Here is an 18,985-nt window from a genome sequence, read left to right on the forward strand (position 1 = left end):
CGTTTCCTTATTTGGAATATTTGCATCACGCTCTTCGAATCCGAAGGATGCCCAGAGTGGCTAACAAAACAATTTAGCTCAACATCAGAACAATAAAAATCAACGAAACAATATGGTCATGTAAACAGCAGAGCAGCTAAAATGTTGTGGCTTTAAAGAGAATTAAAACTGCAAGTTGTAAGTCTAAAGTGATGCTTAAAATGGCCCGGGCACATGCAAAGGACTTCAGCTGCTGCAGAAAAGACAACAGCACTCAATAAGTCTCCCTAGAAGTAGGATTCACGCAACCAAAGAGGTTCCTTTTGTTAATCCTCATGGCTGGCGGAACCTGGAGATGGTTCTGTCTGGATGATCCTGATGCTGGGGGGGGGGGGAGGCTCATGAGGCCCTTATTTGCCACCATACACCAACCCCAAAGCCCAGCCTTCTCTAACCTTGGGTCCTCTGATGTTGCTGGGTACCAATGGGAAGGGATGATGGCATTTTTGGACCAACTAACACCCAAGGACTCAAAGTTGCAGAAGGCTACTATGGCCTAATACTGAGAAGCACTGGAAGAGGCTAAGGAGACATTCTTGGGACCCATGCAGAATAAGTCCCTATAACTGCTAATGTTCAGTCCGCAAAACAGGCTCATTTCAAGCTCACCCACCTATTTATTCGCTTCATATTTAAAAAAATTAAAAAACTTATGGACACCTGTGCACATTCTTTGCCCTTTAAATACACAGGAAGTCTTTCTTCCTCCAGCTCTAAACTTTTATCTGACCAACTGCCTAATAGCCAAGATAAACAGTCCTTTTTGTAGGCTGCGACCATGGGAGGGAGGGGTTCAAACTGTTTTGCAGTTCAGCTGGTACTGAAACGACTATGGCTTGAAGACCTGGCCAGATCACAGCTCTATTGATACTATTTATTTTTGTATTACTTTTATAATAGATTCTCAATTTATTGATAGTCACTCTTTTTTTTTAACCAATTAAATTTAAGTAAATGTCCGCGGTGCTAACTTGCACTTTGTAGGAGAATGAACAAGTGTGAGATAACTTGTAGAGTGGTATCAACAGTTATCAACCTTTTTTAAAAGGAAAGGGCACCTCAATTATTTTTAATTTCTCATCCTTTGCTGTAGTAAGAAGTGTGCATTGCTAAAAATAAAAGTGTGTTCTGGACTCTCAGCACCAGCAACTAAAATTTCCTCACACCAATTCATTAAATGAAGCTTTAATTTATTAATCTACCCGTTAAAAGTTTGCAGGTATATTTTTAACATAAGGTTTCCTAATACTGCGTGTGGCACTGACAATATCCCTTGTGGCTATTCCCTAGGAGCCATTCATGTCCCCATTTTTACCCCTGGAAAACTGAGGTTGAGAGACAGTGATCAGATGCAAGGCACTCAGTGTGTGCTCTACTGCTGCTACCTGCAGCCAGCTGATGTCTTGTCTTCTGAGCCCCTAGCAACCTGGTAGATTGAACTTCAGCTATTTAGGCTGCAGTGCCAGTGTGACTGAGCACTGTCCAACTGTCAATTCTGGCCTGTCGGGTCCTATGAAGTGTTGGCTCCCTTGGTTTGAGCAGTTCAGCTCTAATGTGATGACACTGCCAAAGCTATTGCTTCCTCTCCATGACTTTGACCCAGTCAAGACTGGACGTTTCTGCCATAGATCCAATTAGCCGAGAACTAATTGCCATGTGTCCAAGGCTACTCGGTGAGTCCACACCAGAGATTTTCCAGGTCCAAGGATAACACACTTTGCTGGAGCATAACATGCACGGCAGGATAAAAACATAGGCGATGCCTACGTAACTTAAAAGGAAGGTTAACAATGTAGTAAGTTGTGGTGTGGTCTCAAAATGGCAGCAGCCTGAGGACTGTTTCACTCCAGGATGGACTGATCAAACCTACACTTTGCCATGTTTATTAGTGCCTTGCAAACTGGTCTTCCCACAGTGTCAGTGAGTCCAGGAAGCACACTCTAATTTATGATGGTCATGTTCCTCTGGGAAATTTGATGGTGCACAACTCCACTGGAATGGATAGGAGTGCACAGAAATGCTCTTGTGCAGAAATGGAGCTACCTTAAAAGTCACATAGGGCTTCACTTCCTTTTTTTTAATTACTTCGTTTGCACTTTTTCCAGGTCCTTTTCTAAGGCTTCCAGAGCCCACCGTTGGAATATTTTCTAAAAGGATAATTTTGTAATCTTACATCTCCAGCCCCTAAAGCATTTCCAGCCCACGGGTCTGATCCGGCACTGCAGGCCTCCCTGTTTTAGGCGAGCCACACCCACCTGCGCTATAATTGATGTCATATATGATGCCGGGTGTGAGGCAGGTAAAGGCAGGGCGTGGCCAGAAGGGTCTTTGCAAGCATGGCAAACTGGCAGTGGCCGCAAAGCCCTGTTGTGAGCTGCTTCCTGAATGCCTGACAGCTAGCTGGTAGGCTGGCACTGGAGAACCAATCTACGCAGAACTTTTGCCAGCCCTACACTGTACCAAGCACAGAGCTCACAAAATGATTTTGCATGGTGCTTCCCAAACATTGCTCTCAGACCTTTTCACAGGCCACGCCCCCTCTCTCCAGGCCACACCACCTGGTCCTGCTTTGCACCTTCCTTAACAGGTTTGGGCTGGCTGGAATGCGTCCTTCGACTCTGAGCATGTCTCTTGCTTGCCTGGATGGAGGAAAGAGGAGGGGTGTGCAAGTGTGCCTAGAAGATACCCTACTGGACAAAGGGGAAATTCACAGTTGTTGCTCTGGCCACTCTTGCCTCTGGCCCTGCACACCACTGGTCTGTGGTCCCCCAAGAAGGTTGCCAGGAATGGAACATGGCCCTGGAGATGAAAAAGGTTCCCAACCCCTGTGCTAGACAGCATAGGATCCCCATATATTGTACTGGTTCCATCCACTGGGCTGGTAGCAAGCTCTTCACAACAGAAAAGGTTAATAAGGGCTCCCTACTTACGTTGGAACATTTCCTAGGCAATGGTCATTTTCATCCTGCCCTAGCCACAAGTGGCATGTACACCTGAGAGTGGCTCACTCTGGCAGGCCACAGAAAGGGTTGATCTGAAGCTGCAGGACCTCGGAGAGCTCCCTGCCCACAATCTGCTCAGGGAGCATATCCCTATCCAGGCATTTGCTTATGGATGTGTGAAGGGTCTAGCTCTGTGTGTGGAGGCAGCCTCACCCTCTCATGGATGGCACACGTGCCACCAGGCAATATGTGGGTTCAGTCTGAAGGGAGGTGCTTCAATGTGTGTGGGATTTCCTCCACTGCAACCCAGATTGGCTAGGGTTCCTGTGCCTGTGGAGGAAATCCCGTGTTTGTGGAAATGGCTCCGTTCAGACTAAGCTGGCCACATGCAGGCTGGAGGACAATGCTGCTGCTCTTGTTGGCATCAAGGAGGCAAGGCCGGCTCTGGAGTTCCTGCTGGCTCCTTCCCACATTTGTAAATAAATGCCAAATAGGACTGTGATCTTTATCTCGACTGAGGCCTTTTATTTGGGCCAGACTACCACCTCTAAGCTCTCTGGCCTGGAGCACCCCATTGCCACTCAGTGAGCTTCTCCCTTGTTCGTTATCTGATGTACTGAGCAGGTGCTGGGGAGCGTGAGGCTGCTGGTGTAAGGGGACCAGCTCCTCAAAGCAAGCTGGCTCAGGGGTTGTTGTCTGGGAGTCCTGGTTTGAGGGCTCTGGTTGAAGGGGCTCTAATGTGGTGATGGGCTCTGGGTCTAGGTTCAAGCCCCTTGACAGCTTGGGCTACTTCCCTTCCAGATCCAACCGGTTTATCCTCCTCCTGTGCCCGAGTCCTGGCTATCATTCACAACCAGGGTCATGACCATGTCTCCTTGTCCTTCCTTCCTTCCAACTCATCTTATTCTCTGGCTTGAAACCCTGGTTCAATCCCTAAGCTCCTTCTGGACAACTGGTTCTTAGACCAGAGGTAGCCAATATGGCACCCTCCAGTTGCTAAGGCTGATGGGAGCTGCAGCCCAAATCAGAAGAGCAGCACCTGCCTTAAAGAAAAGCACAAATTTAAACTGGACCCACCAAGACACAACTAGACATAACGCTTCAGCCATTATTAATCAGGTCTCTTAAGTTATGTGCACTTAGTTCCTTCAAGCCTGTCCTCACGGGATGTGCATTCCAGAGCCTTTATCACCTTCAGTGCCCCTCTCCAAATCCGTTACCCATTTGTATACCCTCCTTAAACTGAACGCATTACTCCAGATGAGGTGTATGCGGTGCTGAGTAAGGTCTTGTTATTACTTTCCGAGTCTGGAGGGAAAAATGCTCCTATTAACATAACCTAAAATAGCACTGGTCTTCTGTGCCACTGCATCACACCAGCAATGCATATTCAAGTTTTTTTTTGGTTTGTTTTTTTTACAAACCCTATAAACTCTCTCAAGTCTTTGCTGGGTTTACCGCTGCTAGCCATCTTTATCAACTGATGACTGGCAAAGTCCCTAAGCGCCACATCACACCCAAATGACATCAAAGAGCGTGCTAAGGGGACCTGCAGCCTCTGTGCACCCCGCACCCCATCCAGAATGGATCAGAATCTCCCCGCCCTTGCGCTTATTGGAGGGTGAGCAGCATTGTCAGTAAAGGTCCAACATGCACCAGGAGGGAAACATGATACGCAATGGCCTCAGATGCTCCCACACACTGATGATGCATCCAAGCCATCTGGCATAACGGGGAGTTGTAGTTTGCATGATGTGTTGCCACTCCGGGTGCATCACTCACACACAGACATGTCCAAGGGCCTCTGAGGCCATGTTTTTGGCATACACAAGGCCTCCCTTGTTGTGCTCCCTATGCTAGAGGAGGGAGGGGTTGAAAGGGATCTGTGGGAGTATCTGAGGCCTCAGCACATCATGTGTGCTTTCTGGTGCACACTGGGTCCCACCCAATGCTATTCCAGCCTCCAGCAAGCTGTACAGCACAGGGGGAAGAGGTACACCTGATTCATGCTGGGAGGGGTGCGCAGAGGTCTTGAGACTAATTCATGAGCTCAATGAAATCATGGGGCATGCAGTGGGGCCTACTGGCCTTACCACTCTTCAATTAGTCCAGGAAATCAGTGGATTAATTTTGAGACATCCTTTTAATTAATCCAGCATTTTTAGATTAATTAAAGGATGGGAGTTGGAAAAGTCTCCCCATTGCTAATTTCATCTCAGATCCCAACAGTGTTTACTGACTCTCTGGGCAGCAAGGCTGCTAAGCAACATTTACAGAGAAAAGTCAAAGAAGGCAGCCCTGGGTATGGAGGTTAGTCGAGGGGCAATGATCCCATGGTCCATCAGTTCTCTGGTGCCTCTGCTCACCAGAGAAGAGCTTGCTCACCAGCTTGCTCGCCAAGCCCGTCAGCACCACCCCAAGGAGCACAGAGGCGCCTCGTGCCAAGCCAGATGACTGGTCCATCTAGCTCTGTGTTTTCTGCTGCACTGACTGGCAGCAGCTCTCCAGGGTTTGGGGCAGAGGATCGTTCCCAGCCCATTGGAACATGTGAAGCTGCAATCAATGGGATAAAGATTTTGACAGTGCTAAGAGCAGAAGTGGGTCTTTGTATGGGAATGAATGAAAAAGCAATGAATGAATGTTTCACTCCTTACATAGGAACACTAAAAGCGGCCTTATTCTAAGTCAGATTGGTGGTCCATGTGTTTCAGTATTGCCTACACTGACTGAAACCCTGGATGGTTGCTGCCGGATGGGGGATATTCTCAGCCCTACCTGCTGGGGATTGAACCTGGGACCTTCTGCATGCAAGGCAAGTGCTCAACCACTAAGCCTATTCACCTTCCTGGGTGAATTGGCTCCTCCAAATTTCACCTGCCTGACCCTCCAAACAAGTAGAGGGTCTTGTCAGCAGTCTCCCCTGCTGCTAGGCAGTCTCCTGCCTCCCACCTCCCTTTCCAGTCCCACACAAGGAGCCTCCAATGGGGCTCCCTCTCCCTCACTGCAAGCCCTGTTCATTGCTAGTCAACCTCTCCACCAAAGCCCCAGGCAGAGCAACCAAGCACCAGGAAACCCATGCCCTTCTTTCCCGCACAGGGGACTTGCACAAGAGGCTACCTCAAGGGATTCTAATGGCCAGAACTATTGGGAGCATTAAGAGTCTCTTTTGCCACTCATTGCTGGGTTCAGCTGCAGAGTGAGCAGGACTGACGTTGGGCAGTTGGTAAGAGCTGATCTTTAATCCGGAGGACCTCCCTTTGCCCCGATACATAGATACTTATGCACAGCAGCGGGACACACCCATGATGTTGTTTCTATGCTTCCCTGCCAGGACACACTAGGTAGAACTAGTTGAGGGGGCAAGGGCAGAAAGTGGGGCAAATTTAGAAGAAAGGCCCATGCTGAAAATGGCTGAGAAACCTCTCCTTACTGAGGTGCTGGGCACACCCAAAGCATGCTGAGTTTTGCAAGGCCACGTGGTTAATTATAGTGCCTACTAAAATTTGCCTAGAATACCGGTCAGGATCACCAACCTATTACACCCCACATGACCTTTCTTCCAGTCTCCAATCACAGGATTACTTTTACAGCAATATTACCTATCCATCAGTCACTTCGCACCCTGAGTTTCCTTAGGATTCAGTGTTACATGGCAGCTGATGGTGAAGAGGTCTAGTGTAGTGGTTAAGAGACTGAGCTCTGAGGTCACACCCACACTGGACATTTAAAGTGCTTTCATATCAGTTTAAGCATCATGGAGAATCCTGGAAACTGTAGTTTGCTAAGAGTGCTGGGAATAGTAGCCCTGCGAGGTCAGCACCCTTAACAAACTACAGTTCCCGGGATTCTTTAAGGAAAGCCACAGTAAGTGTGTGATCTGAATCAGGAAGCCCTTCTTCTGCATCTCAGCTCCGCCAGGTGGGTTCCAGGCGAGGAATTCTCTCTGCTTCAGTTCCCTACCTACAACGAGGGGGTACTAATACTGACCTATGTTACAGGGCTTTGAAAATGCTCTCACACTGTATAATTGTGTACTGCTGTCGTGATCCCAGGAACAGTGCAATGAATTTGCCCAAACAAACTCTTTCTCTTGGACACACATCGCTTACAGACTTTGCCATCTGAGGTGGTTAGTTCAGATAGGAGTCTCTCCCTCTCTCCCTCCTTTGGTGACCTCTTTTGTGAGGACAGACACAAATACCTCATTTAAACTTTACTATGATACTGCTATCATCATTGATGTCCCTAAGGGAACAGCAGGAATGGATTTTAAAACCTGATATGGAAAGAAGTGAAAGAATGATTCATGGAGAGAGAAGAGGAATGGCTGGACCAGAGCTTTAAAAGAACACGGGGCTTTTTGAAGCCAAACAATACAAGGAGCTCCCTTTTTACGGAGCCAGACCTAATAGTGCCTCCCATTCAGCACTGTCCACCCTTTCCAGGGTCCCAGACAGAGATCTCTTTCAGCGCTGATTGCACACAACCCTTTAAGCGGAGATGCAGGAAACTGAACATGGAACCTTAGCCATGCCTTGAATTAACAGTGGCATCCTGTTCTGGTGGTTGCCAGGGTCCCTACCTTGATCCCCTGTGCACAAACCAGATAGTGGGACCTTTGCAACAGAGCTCCTTTCACAAAGCAAAGAGCCAAAAAGCCAACGAAACAGAAACTAAATTGGGAGTGGCTAAGGCTGTAGCAAAACTGCAGAGCAAAGGGAATTAACACTGCAAGAACAAGGGAGGAGAAACCCAGAGCAATGAGTTCTCAACATCAGCTCCTGGAAGAGCAATAAGTGGTCTGAGTAGGTCCAGCACAGGCAGACATTTTCACAGGGGCTACAAAAAGGTTTTTACCTCCCCACCCCCACCCCATCCCCCATGGATGGCTAACGTAGGGTGGTAGCTCTTTGGAGATGGCTCATGGGGAGCCTGAATTGTTATTCAGCTGGGATGGGATTCAGTCTGAAAACTGCTTGTTTCAGGCCATGGGTGGGGTTCAGAATAGAGACATGGGGAACAGAACCTTTGCAGCACTGTCCATGGGCTGCAGGAATTGGGGGCTTTTTGGGGGGAGGGAGGAAAAAGGACACCTGTATTTGTTTAATGCTATGATATACAGAATTAAAAGGACTCCCATTTGAGAGCAGCTGCTGGCTGTGAACCAGAGGATTGCATTGCCATGGAGGAGGGATGGTCTCTGGTAAATTAAGCTGTTAAGAAAGTTCAAGCAGCTTTCTCCCTCCTTATGCATCCCTTCCATGACACCCTGACCACTTCATATTCCTGGAAGCCATTGAGTATGCTCAATCTTTGTGATTTTGTAGTTTTCTTTTACTGTCCCTTTAATTTGTGTACTAATATAGATCTGCATATTTGGAGAAACCACTGTTGCATTGATTTTGGGGGTGGGGTGGGGATTTTACTTCCAAAGCTAACTAGAGAAGAGGCTGCCAAATTCTCTATCAGAAGGGACAAGAACACAGTGCTATGTATTCCTCATCTCTAACAGGAGAGCTCCTGTTCAGGGCTCCAACTAGCTCAGAATAAGAGCCTTGTAAGGCTCTTCAAGGCTTCCAGAAAGGGGGAGGGGGAGGTTTCAAGAAGAACATAAGAAAAAAAAGGCATTTCAGTACTCTCCCCAGCCCTGTCCCCCATCCTCAAAACTCTCCGCACCTGTTCTTAGGGATGTGGGATGTTCTTAGAGATTTTGCACCATCCCTCACCAAACCAGTATGTGAAGCTATTCTTTGAAATTCACACTTGCAATGCAGTTCTCCAGCCAAAAAACTGTGTCCATTAGGAGAAACGGCAAGAAGAAGAAAGCATGCATTGGTGAAAATAACATACAAAAATATATTGGGGAAAGTTGCTTGCAAAAAATCTATACATTTCGCAAATCTGCAAAGAAAGAGGAGTGGGATTTTTTTGTACAGACTATTAAAAAATGTGCAAACTGAAGTGGAAATGGGGTGTGGTAAACTGAACTTGAGACTGGGAAAATGAGAAACTGGGAGAATCCCAAACGGACAAGATTCGTCCATCCCCACTTGTGCTATATAGTGCTGGTAGGGAGGGAGGTTTCTAGATGGTAGGAAAAGGAAACATGGGGTGATGAGATCCTCATGGTATGTATGCCCAGGAGTGGCTGGGGAAACCCAGACAGATGGGTGGGGTATAAATAATGAAAATTATTATTACTATTATTATTATTATTATTAATCCCCTAATTAGTCTTCTCCAGTTGTTCTGGACTACACATCCCATCTTGCCCAATAGTCTGGGATGACAGGAGGTGTAGTCCAAAGCATCATCATCATATTTATATTTATATTTATATTTAATTTATTAAATATGTATACCACCCTTTAGCCATAGATCTCAGGGCGGGTCATAGCATAAAAAAATATAAAGACAAAAAATACATAATAAAAACAAGAACAAACCAAACCAAAACCCCTCTCCCCCAACACATTTAAAAGGATATATGATGTTAGCCATATAGAAGGCACCAATTTGGGGAAGGATACCCTAAGCTGTAAGCTGTGATGAATTCAAACAGGCCAATTCCCTTCTTCCATCCCTGCCCCCGCAGCTGACATCCTCAGCAGTTTATTCTAAATGCATAGATCTGCTTTCCCCATCCAGATCTTTGGGACTACAACTTCCATCAGCTGCAGCCTGCATGGGAGCAGGGGCTAATAAGCAGCATGCAGCCAACTATGTTCCGTGCCTTCTATAGATCTTGGAAGCCACTTAACACCAGTCTCTCTTGAAACCTTAAAAAAAAATAAAAATTGCATACTTGGGGATTGCCCTGAGTATGCAGCCCTATATACCTTCCCAATGGGAATGGTGCCAAGCAAAAGTTGGTATTAGAGGGAACGATGACCAAGAATGGGAGTGTCCTATACAGCCCCATCAAGGCAGAAGACAATTGGGAGACACTATTCTGGCATTGGAGAGATTGGGGTGTTGAAGATTTGCACCTCCTTGCCATGCAATTTTAGCCTCTTTCACATGTTATTCACATGAAAGGGACATCAAACAAGTACTGGGAATTGGTGTTGCAGTCCTGTCCCGGCCTCTGGCTCTGAGCACACTGCCTGGCCTGGCCTCCAGATCAGTGGTTTTCAACCAGTGTGCTGTGGCACCTTGAATGATGGTCAGGGATGCCATGGGCAGCACTGGCCTCTGTCCCTCTTTCCTTCCCTCCCTCCTCTGATGCCCTCTTGTGTCATTACCTCCCAAAGGCTTGCATAGCTATTTATTGCAGAAACCCTGGCTATAAGCTCCACAGGAGAATGGTGCCTCTGGGAGGCACCTCTCTTTGGGGCGGGGGCAGCTCAGAGACCAGGGGAGGCAGCAGCAGCTGCCCGGAGGACTTCCAAGGAGAGGGGAGAGGAGGCTGAGGGAATGCTCCACAAGGGAGGGTGTTCGAAAAAGGGTGGGAGGCTTCCAACATTACAGGCAAGGGGAGACAAAACTGGGATCTTGAGCCCCACAGGGGTGCCACAAAAAGAATGTAGTTGGTCAAGGGAGCCATGGACTCAAAAAGATTGAAATCCTCTGCTCTAGATAATTATATATTAACTGATGCACAGGTGTGCATGTGTGCACAGTTGATGACACCAAGACCATAAGAGATTGCTGGATCAAGCCAATGTCATTGATGCTTTAGTTGAGATTTCTGCATTGCAGGAGACTGGACCAGATGACCCTTGGGGTTCATTCCAATTCTACAATTCTATGAGTCTACCCCCTATGGGAAGCCTACAAGCAGGGCCTGAGCACAACAGCACTCTTTGTCCACCTGTGGTTTCCAGCAACTGGTGTTGCCTCTAACTGTGGTAACAGTGTACTGTACAGCCACTGTGTCTAGTAGCCACCAATAGCCCTCTCCTCCATGAATTCATCAAATCCTCTTTTAAAGCCATCTAGGCTGGTAGGTATGTCATCTAGACACACATGCAGGCACCACAATTTAAGGAGATATTGACAAGCTGGGACATGTGCAGAGAAGGGAACAAGATGATGACCCTTGGAGTCCCTTCCAAGTCTACAATTCTATGATTCTATGTCTAGAAGTGGGGTCAGGCAGTGCGTCCTTGTTCCCTGCTGCTTGTGTAATGCTCCCTTTATGAAAGCAAAACATGTGGGCTTTTTTCATGCCACCTTTTTTGACATTGCCCCCCCCCCCGCCGCCTAAGTGATGGAACAGAAACATACAGCTAAGGAAAGACACAAGTTAATAATGCACGTGGAAATAAGACTTCTGGAAATCCCAGAAGTTAGAGACACCGCTCCAGAAATTTGACACACCGGTTAAACTTGGGTGGTGTTGAATGCACCAGATTGGCCTTCCACCCACATTTTCCCAGAAGCAGCCTTGGGCAATCAAGTACACACACATACGTGTGTGTGTGTGTGTGTGTGTGTGTGTGTGTGTGTGTTATGTCTGGACTCTTCTCACATTCTGGCCACTCTCCAAATACGTGCTCGGTCTGACTTAGCCATGAAGAGCACAGGAATAAGTTGCAGCTAAGAAAAGTTCCATGCTGCCGCAAATTTAGCCTCCAGTGAGTCAATACATGGCTGCAGGGTGGGGGGCAGCTCAATAGGAAAGAACTGGCCATGGTCAGCTGAGGCAGCCTGAAGGTTAACGGTACCTTTTATGAATGTTGTGTAGTCTTCCCACTACCTTGGGCATGGAGGGAACCTCTGCTAAATCCCTGAAACGTGGTTAAAAATCAAAATGCCCATAGAATTGTTAAAAGGTCAAGGCCCACTCTACCATGACTACAGCTAAGCACGAGATCTTCATGGAGTTGTGAAGCTCCATGAGATGCACGGATGGCTAAAATGTTATAGGCTGCCAGCCTTGTATGTGGACAGAGGTTCATCTGGCTCTGGAAGGGTCAGAATAAAAGGTGGTGAACTGGCTGCTCGTGGGCGACATTGAGGCCCCAACACAACCTCATCGTGCCATGCAGGGGCAGCTTCGTATCTTGTATGGCCAACTGACAACCCTCTCATTGGCAATGGTCCTGACACAGAGAGGCCTCTCAGGTAACCCTGCAACTGGAGGGGGAGAGAAGCAGCTGGCAGGTCCTTTGCCCAGTGTGTATACAGCAGATTCTACCTGGCCAATGTGCTCTGAGGGGTATCTGTGTGTCATCATTGGGCAGTTAGCTTCTAAGCAGGTAGCCTGGATAGAATCCAGCGCTGTAGACTAAAGACATGCTGCTGCTTGCCAGTCTTTATATTTAAGATGCATTTGCACTGATGACATGAATACAAATGTCAAAATGTTCATATACTACTACTAGATCTCCCCCCCCCCCATTTCTCTACTAGCTAATGACAAGCCAGGAAACCTCAGTTTGTATTCAAAACGGTGGGGATCTCTTCATGTCTGTGACACCATTTCCATTTTTTTTAAATGTTAAAACACACACACACACTTACACACCAAGTTAAAGGAATGAGAAAGATAACAGCAGGGAGGATAAGAAAGGGGTGGCATAATCTAAAGAGAAGGCAGTGTTAAAACATTTGCAAGTTGCTCCACGGTTTTAGGATATGGCAGTTTATAAATGGAAATTAGTTAAGAGCTCTAATTTCAATGGTCAATGGTCAAAAGCTCTGTCTCAGGTGTGGGGCACCTTTGGTGCTCCAGAAGTTGCTGAATTGCAACTCCCATCATGCTTGGCCATTGGCCATGCTTGCTGTGGCTGATGGGAGCTGTAGTTCAGCAACACCTGTAGGGCCCAAGGTTCCGCACACCTGCTCTATCTGGTGCAGGACATGCACGACAAAAGAGGGAGCCACATAGTGCAGCTAGATAAAAACAGTGTTTGCATGTTATATTGCATTTGCCAAGACTCAATCTCAGGGAGGGAGCCTCCAATAGGAAACCTTGGTGTCAAGGGCACTTCCCAGCCAAGGAATGCACACCACAGAGAGTTAACTCTTCATGGTCAAACATAACACTTGCTTCTACAGCTCTGGAGACCTGGGTAGCTATTCCCAGGAATGTGTTTTAAGGAGCAGTTGCAACAACTGGAGACCACTCCTTCTCCACCAGTTGATGTACCTTCACCCTGTGGGCTGTGTGTATGTAGCCAGCGACTATGCCTGCTCTTCCTGCTTCAATTATCTCCTGGTTCTGGGAGACTGTGGTGCAGGGAAAGCACCCGGCACTTCACTTGCCTAGCTTGCCTCTTCCACCTCCTGCCTCTGATTCTTGCCTCCTGGCTGGTACAGGTCCCCGCAGACCACTTCCCCTGCTCTCCTGAGTCAGACTCCAGCCCCACTCCCCACAGTGCACACTCGTCAGCATCATGCCAGTCCCTGGCGCTTGGGAAGGTGATGGCTACTGGACTGGGTTATTGGTTCTCAGAGTGGGAATTTGCAGGGGTTTTTTTTAGCACAGATGAAAGGTAAGAAAGAGGTGACATGATGGAAGTTTATAAAACTATGCATGGCACGGAGGAAGTGGGCAGAGAAAAGTTTTTCTCCTTGTCTCCTAACACTAGAACTTGTGGACTTCGAATGAAGCTGAATGTTGAAGACTCAGGAGAGGTGAAAGAAGAGTATTTTTCACTAGCACATAGTTAAGACTCATTTCCACTGGAGGCAGTGATGGCCACCAAACTGGATGGCTTTAAGAGAGGATTGGGTAAAGTCATGGAGAAGAAGGCTACCATGATGACTATGCTTTGCCTCCATGGTATGAGGCAGCAATGCTTCTGAATGCCAGTTGCTGGAAACCACAGGAGGGGAAACTGCTCTTGTGCTTGGGTCCTGCTTGTGGGTTTCCCAGAAAAGGCATCTCTCTGGCAACTGTGAGAACAGGATGTTGGACAAGATGAGCCACTGGCCTGATCCAGCAGGCTCTTCTTCTGTTCTTAAGTGGAGATGTGGCATTTTCCTTTGTTTCTCCCAACTCATGTTTATTTGTGCTTTCTAGTTTATACTTCCCTCACCTTTAACAGCAACCTCAGTCAATGAGTGCTTACAGGACTGGGGGGACAAAAGGTGGCCATTGAGAACTGAGAGGGTGGTACCAACATGTAGGGTATTGGTGGGGGGGAACCTAGAAGTATCTCCAAAGCATTGAGGGTTGTATCCAACTTAGTGTTACTCAAAGCACAGAAATTAATGGGCCTGAGTTAGTCATATCCATTAATTTCAATGGGTCTGCTCAGAGTAAGGCTAATATTGGATGCAACCCTAAAAACAAAACGGGTAACCCCCAATTCCCAAATAGCACCCCAGTTGGGACTGACAATACTCAAGTGTTCTCCAGGAACCATGGACTGTTGAGTGTCAAAAGCAGGGTGGAGAGGAAGGGAAGGGGAAACCTGAAGTGGTGGTGTACAAAACAGTTTGTTTCATCCCCTTGCAGCTTATAATGTTCTGGATGTGGGCATGGCAGATTAAATGGCCAATCCTGAACAGGAGCACTCCTGTTAAGATGGTGAGAATACGCTGGAATATTTTGTAGCAGGTACAACTTTTGCATGCATTTAAAACACCACTGGTGGTAAGAATGAGGGGAAAAGAATACTGGTGAGATTTCATTTTCCTTGGCCATGCCTTTACTTTCAAGGAGTAAAAGGGAGGGGGGCGTTGTAAGTTTACCAGTGGTGATAACTGGATACACCGATGGCAGGTTCAGAAGGACCCAGAGGGAAAACACAAGTGGTAGCTGGTTCTGTGTATCATACTATTCCCTTACCCCTCTTGGCAGACAGGTACCATGGGTCATAGTAACGCTCCTCCAGGTCTCCCAGGGGTTGTAACTACTGCTTAATGATTAGTGTGGTTCTTGACCATTTATGAGCTACAATGGGAGGGGGCAATATTCGGCGAATGCCAACACTCACTTGTGAACAAATGGGTGTTGTGAATTTCCAAAATAGGTCTGCGTCCCCCCACATTGAGGACCTATACGAGCGAACGCTGGCAAAACGTATTTCGGCAACTGCCAACTTTCCCTGGTGTTATCTTGGGAGATTTTGGGGCTGTTGCATTTGGGGTTGTCAGTCTTGACACCCGCCACATTTTAGACACGGATATGCAAAAGTGAAATTCGTGAGATGCTGATATACCGCTAGCGTCAGAATTCCCTCCGCCCCCAAGAGTCACGCTTTGGACTGAGTAGTATTTTAGCAAGAGTTTGAGAATGAGGGAACTGAATGACTGCGCTAACTTACAACAGGACTGTACCCATTTCCACAAGGCAAGGGGTGTACTGGTATAATGAGATGCCACAAGATTCGCTACCAAAGGAGAGAACACCCAAGGCCTGTGCTTGGATGAGGTGTGAGGCATGTTGCCGCCCTGAAGACCATCCTTCCATGCCCGTACAATCAGGTCAACCTGTAAGTTCCGGAGGGAGCAGTTTCCCTTGCCACACTGGGGGTGGGGGAACCACACACACACACACACATGCACGCACACACCCCTCCCGAGATCCACGCCAGCAGTGAGCACAAGCAATAATTCAAACTCGACTGCTTCAGCACAAGGGGTGGGGGAGATATGAAGCCTCTACCACTGCAAATTCGTTCTCAAACCACCATTGTCTAGGGCTAACAAGAAGCTCTTTTGATGTGTCCTGAAGATCGGAGCGAGGGGGAGCGTGGGGGGGCGGGCGGGCGGATGTGCTATGGAGAGGACTCAGGGAAATGGCAAAGGAGAAAAATCATTCAGCTACGAGGCAAGACAAAAAAAAAAAAAGCGGGGGGGGGAGGGTTATCCATTGTAATTTCTGGGCTGGCTCAGGATGATGTCATAATGGCAGGCAGCAAATGCAACGGCCAAATGCTGGGCACCCTGTAAATCTCTCTGCCCATGTGACCTCTAATACTGATTTGGCCGAAATACCAAATATTTCTATCATTTTACATGTAGGAGATCGTTTCTGGTTTACGAAGCATCACAACCCCTCCTCCATCCACTCTTGGGATACTGCTGCCAATTTCCAGCTGTGTGTGTGTGTGTGTGTGTGTGTGTGTGTGTTAGAGGGAGAGGAGTGTGTGTGTGTGAGAGAGAGAAAAGGAAAGGATGGGGGAGGAGGCAGAGACCTCACTCTCTACAAGCACACACCCCTTTCGCTACTACAAAGACATCACTAGCAATCACATTTGCAATAGTACAAATGCTGGCTGAACCACCGCCACCATCTCCTCTTGCCTGCTTTTTCTCGCACCCTCCAGTAAAAAAGAAAGAAGGGAAGAGGGGAAAAAAACCCAGCCCTCTGTCATTTTATAGGAGTTGCCCGGTCCTTTATAGTGTCAAATGGGAACAATGCAGTTAGCCGTAAAATGAATGAATGAGAATGAATGAATGCAAACAGCTAAGCAATTCGCCATGAGAGGCGGCAGTGGTTCCTTCCACTGGTCAAACCATCAGCACTCATTAAAATTATAATCATCAATATCTCCAGTCACTCCGTCGTTCCCCCCACCACCTCCACCCCTCCTCCTCCTCTTCCTCCTCCCAGACAGACAGAAATTATACTCAACAAAAATGGATGCAATTTGGAACAAACCAATCAGAGGGAAAAAAGAAAAGAAAGAAAAGCACCTCTTCCTTCCAAAAGCCACGTTTAAATTTCAACCTGCTGCAAATAAATCCCAAATTGCTAAGAGATATTTTCAAAATATTCTGCAAAAGATTTTTTTCTTTAAATAAAAAAAACACACCTCTCTCTCTCTCTCTCAATATCTAGTTGCTATGCCAACAAAAAGAAAGAGAGAGAGAGAGAGAGAGAGAGAGAGAGAGAGAAAGAGGGCGTTGGGAGAGAATTCTTGACCCCTTCCCCAGACTGACACAGTCACATCAGAACGAGGAGGGGAGAAGAAAAAAAAGGATAGCGGGGCAAGGGGTGTGGTGGCTGCTTACCAAAGATGCTGATTTGATTGTGGCAAAGCGTTCTCGGTTCCGGTAGTGGAGGGCCCGATTCTGGACTGAGTGGGTAGGCCGCAGCTCAGGCCTGCGCTCCCCGTGGCCCACCTCATCCCTTATGAATACATGATCCTGCAGAAATGGATGAAAACAAGGAGAAAGTCCAGTTGTGCTCTTTCTTCGCCGGCTGCCTCTCTTTCACCCCTCTTTTTGCACAAGCCCTGCTGTTTGAAATGCATAGTTTGGCTCTCTGCTAGTCCCTGCAGCTCTCACAGTACAAAATGAATAAGCAACACATTGCAGCCTTCAGTTAGGAATGTCAGCTGATCGCTAGTGGGATGCCTTCTGAATCCCTGGCAGATTTTTTTTTTTAACCTCCAGAATTACATATGTGCAAAAAAGAGAATCAAAAACACAAAGCGCTGCAGAGCAGTCAGAGTCCTCAGAAGGGCTTGCTTAAAACACTGCACCCAAATAATCCCTTTAAAAACATGGTTTCCATGGCTAGCAAAGATGCTGCTGCTGCTGCTGCTGGTGGTGGTGGTGGTGCTGCTGCTGCTCCCTTTGAACACAGAAGCAAGGATCTGCCACATTCCCTTTTCCAGCCTGGATTTTCCTCTGGACTTGCTATCTGCTCTGAAGAAGAAGCATTTCTGTCTAAATAGATGCAGGATGGAGGAGACCAGCCTCTCTGTGTGTGTCTTGTGCTGGAAAGACTCTGTGACCACTCAGGGATCCTGCTTTCTAGTCATGATCGTGCACGGTTCTAGCATTTTCTCTCCATAGCCTTGGAAAGGAATTTTTTTTTACATTTAAAGAGACAGAACACAGTTTAATACAAATGATCTTTGCTAAGTTTTTTCCTCTCTCCTGTGACCCAGAGCTTCAGGAAACAATGACACGATGGCCAGAATTCGTGTTTTAAGTGTCATACTGTCTCTCACATATTTATTTTTTTAAAAAAATAAAATGGTTGCATATGTCATTTGGGAAATTGCATTCTTCCAGTGGCAAATGCCTGTGTCTTGGATCTGGGACATGGGAGTTTGAATTTCAGATCATCTGTGGACATGTTGGGTGGCCTTCAGTGCTGTGTTGCCTCTCGGCCTCAGTAACTCTTCTGCATAATGGGAATAAATCAGTGACCTACACACTGTGTCATTTCAGGCTATATATTATTATCTACTACTTATAAATTATTATACATGCCCAGATTTAAACAGACCACTAAAAAGAGAACCCTGTTATTGTAATTTGGAATAAAGAAAAGGCTACTTTTAAGCTGCCAGCCTCCAAGCTAGGGAAACTCAAATTCTTTCCCCCAACATTTTTCAGTAAGGAAGGAGACTGGTTGCATTCATCCTGCCATCTATAGTAGCTCCAAGAAGCAGGGTGTGGCATACTAAGAACCCAAAAGCAAGGGTGGCAAACCTGTGGCCCTCGAGATGTTGTCAGGTTCTGACTCCCATCATCTCTGACCACTAGCCAGAGTTGACAGAAGCTGGAGTACAGCAACATCTGAAAGGCCCTACAGAAATAAGACCAAGCCCATCTAGTCAGACATCCCATTTCCAGTGGCAGCCAGAAAAGTATAAAATGAACTTTCCGCTTTTTCAGAAATCAGAGCCACTGGATTTTCATTCTTATTATGCACAAAGGGACCGTAAAACCAAGGAATTGGTTCTAATGGACATAACAAATAATACAGAACCATGGCACCGACTGGAGACCAGGTTTAAGGCAGCCCATAGGTCCTAAGACTATTTGTTTTAAAAAGCAAGAATCAGGATGCTACTTCAGGGGTATTACTCTGCCTGCCCTACATGCACACGAAGCACTTCAAGGGAGTTTGGCCACATACCCTTGCTGACCAGCATGGGTCGCCCAGAGTTTCCTAGGAATCAGAGAGCTCCATCAAAAGAACTGGCTATCCTCTTATTTTTAGGTGCGATCAGAGACTGATCATGCTAGGGTATGTCCCCTTCAAGATCAAGCATGCAAACCACAGGCGATTAATTAAGACCGGCATGAAAAACCCACTCTACTTGTTACCAGGATCTGATGACTCTTTCAAGTTACTCCAGGTT

General features: G+C 47.0%; 1 protein-coding gene across 5 annotated transcripts in view; it reads right to left on the reverse strand.

The window, feature by feature from the left end:
- TAOK3 (TAO kinase 3) overlaps positions 1-18,985 on the reverse strand; it is a 118,645-nt gene that overhangs the window by 24,919 nt on the left and 74,741 nt on the right. For all 5 annotated transcript variants that reach the window (XM_082203101.1, XM_082203099.1, XM_082203100.1 and 2 more), the window contains one exon: positions 16,896-17,030. In XM_082203101.1, the coding sequence (XP_082059227.1) occupies positions 16,896-17,030 (135 nt within the window). The remainder of the gene's footprint in view (positions 1-16,895; positions 17,031-18,985) is intronic.

This window comes from Podarcis vaucheri (genome assembly GCF_965113315.1).
Source record: "Podarcis vaucheri genome assembly, chromosome: 16".
Taxonomy (NCBI): domain Eukaryota; kingdom Metazoa; phylum Chordata; class Lepidosauria; order Squamata; family Lacertidae; genus Podarcis; species Podarcis vaucheri.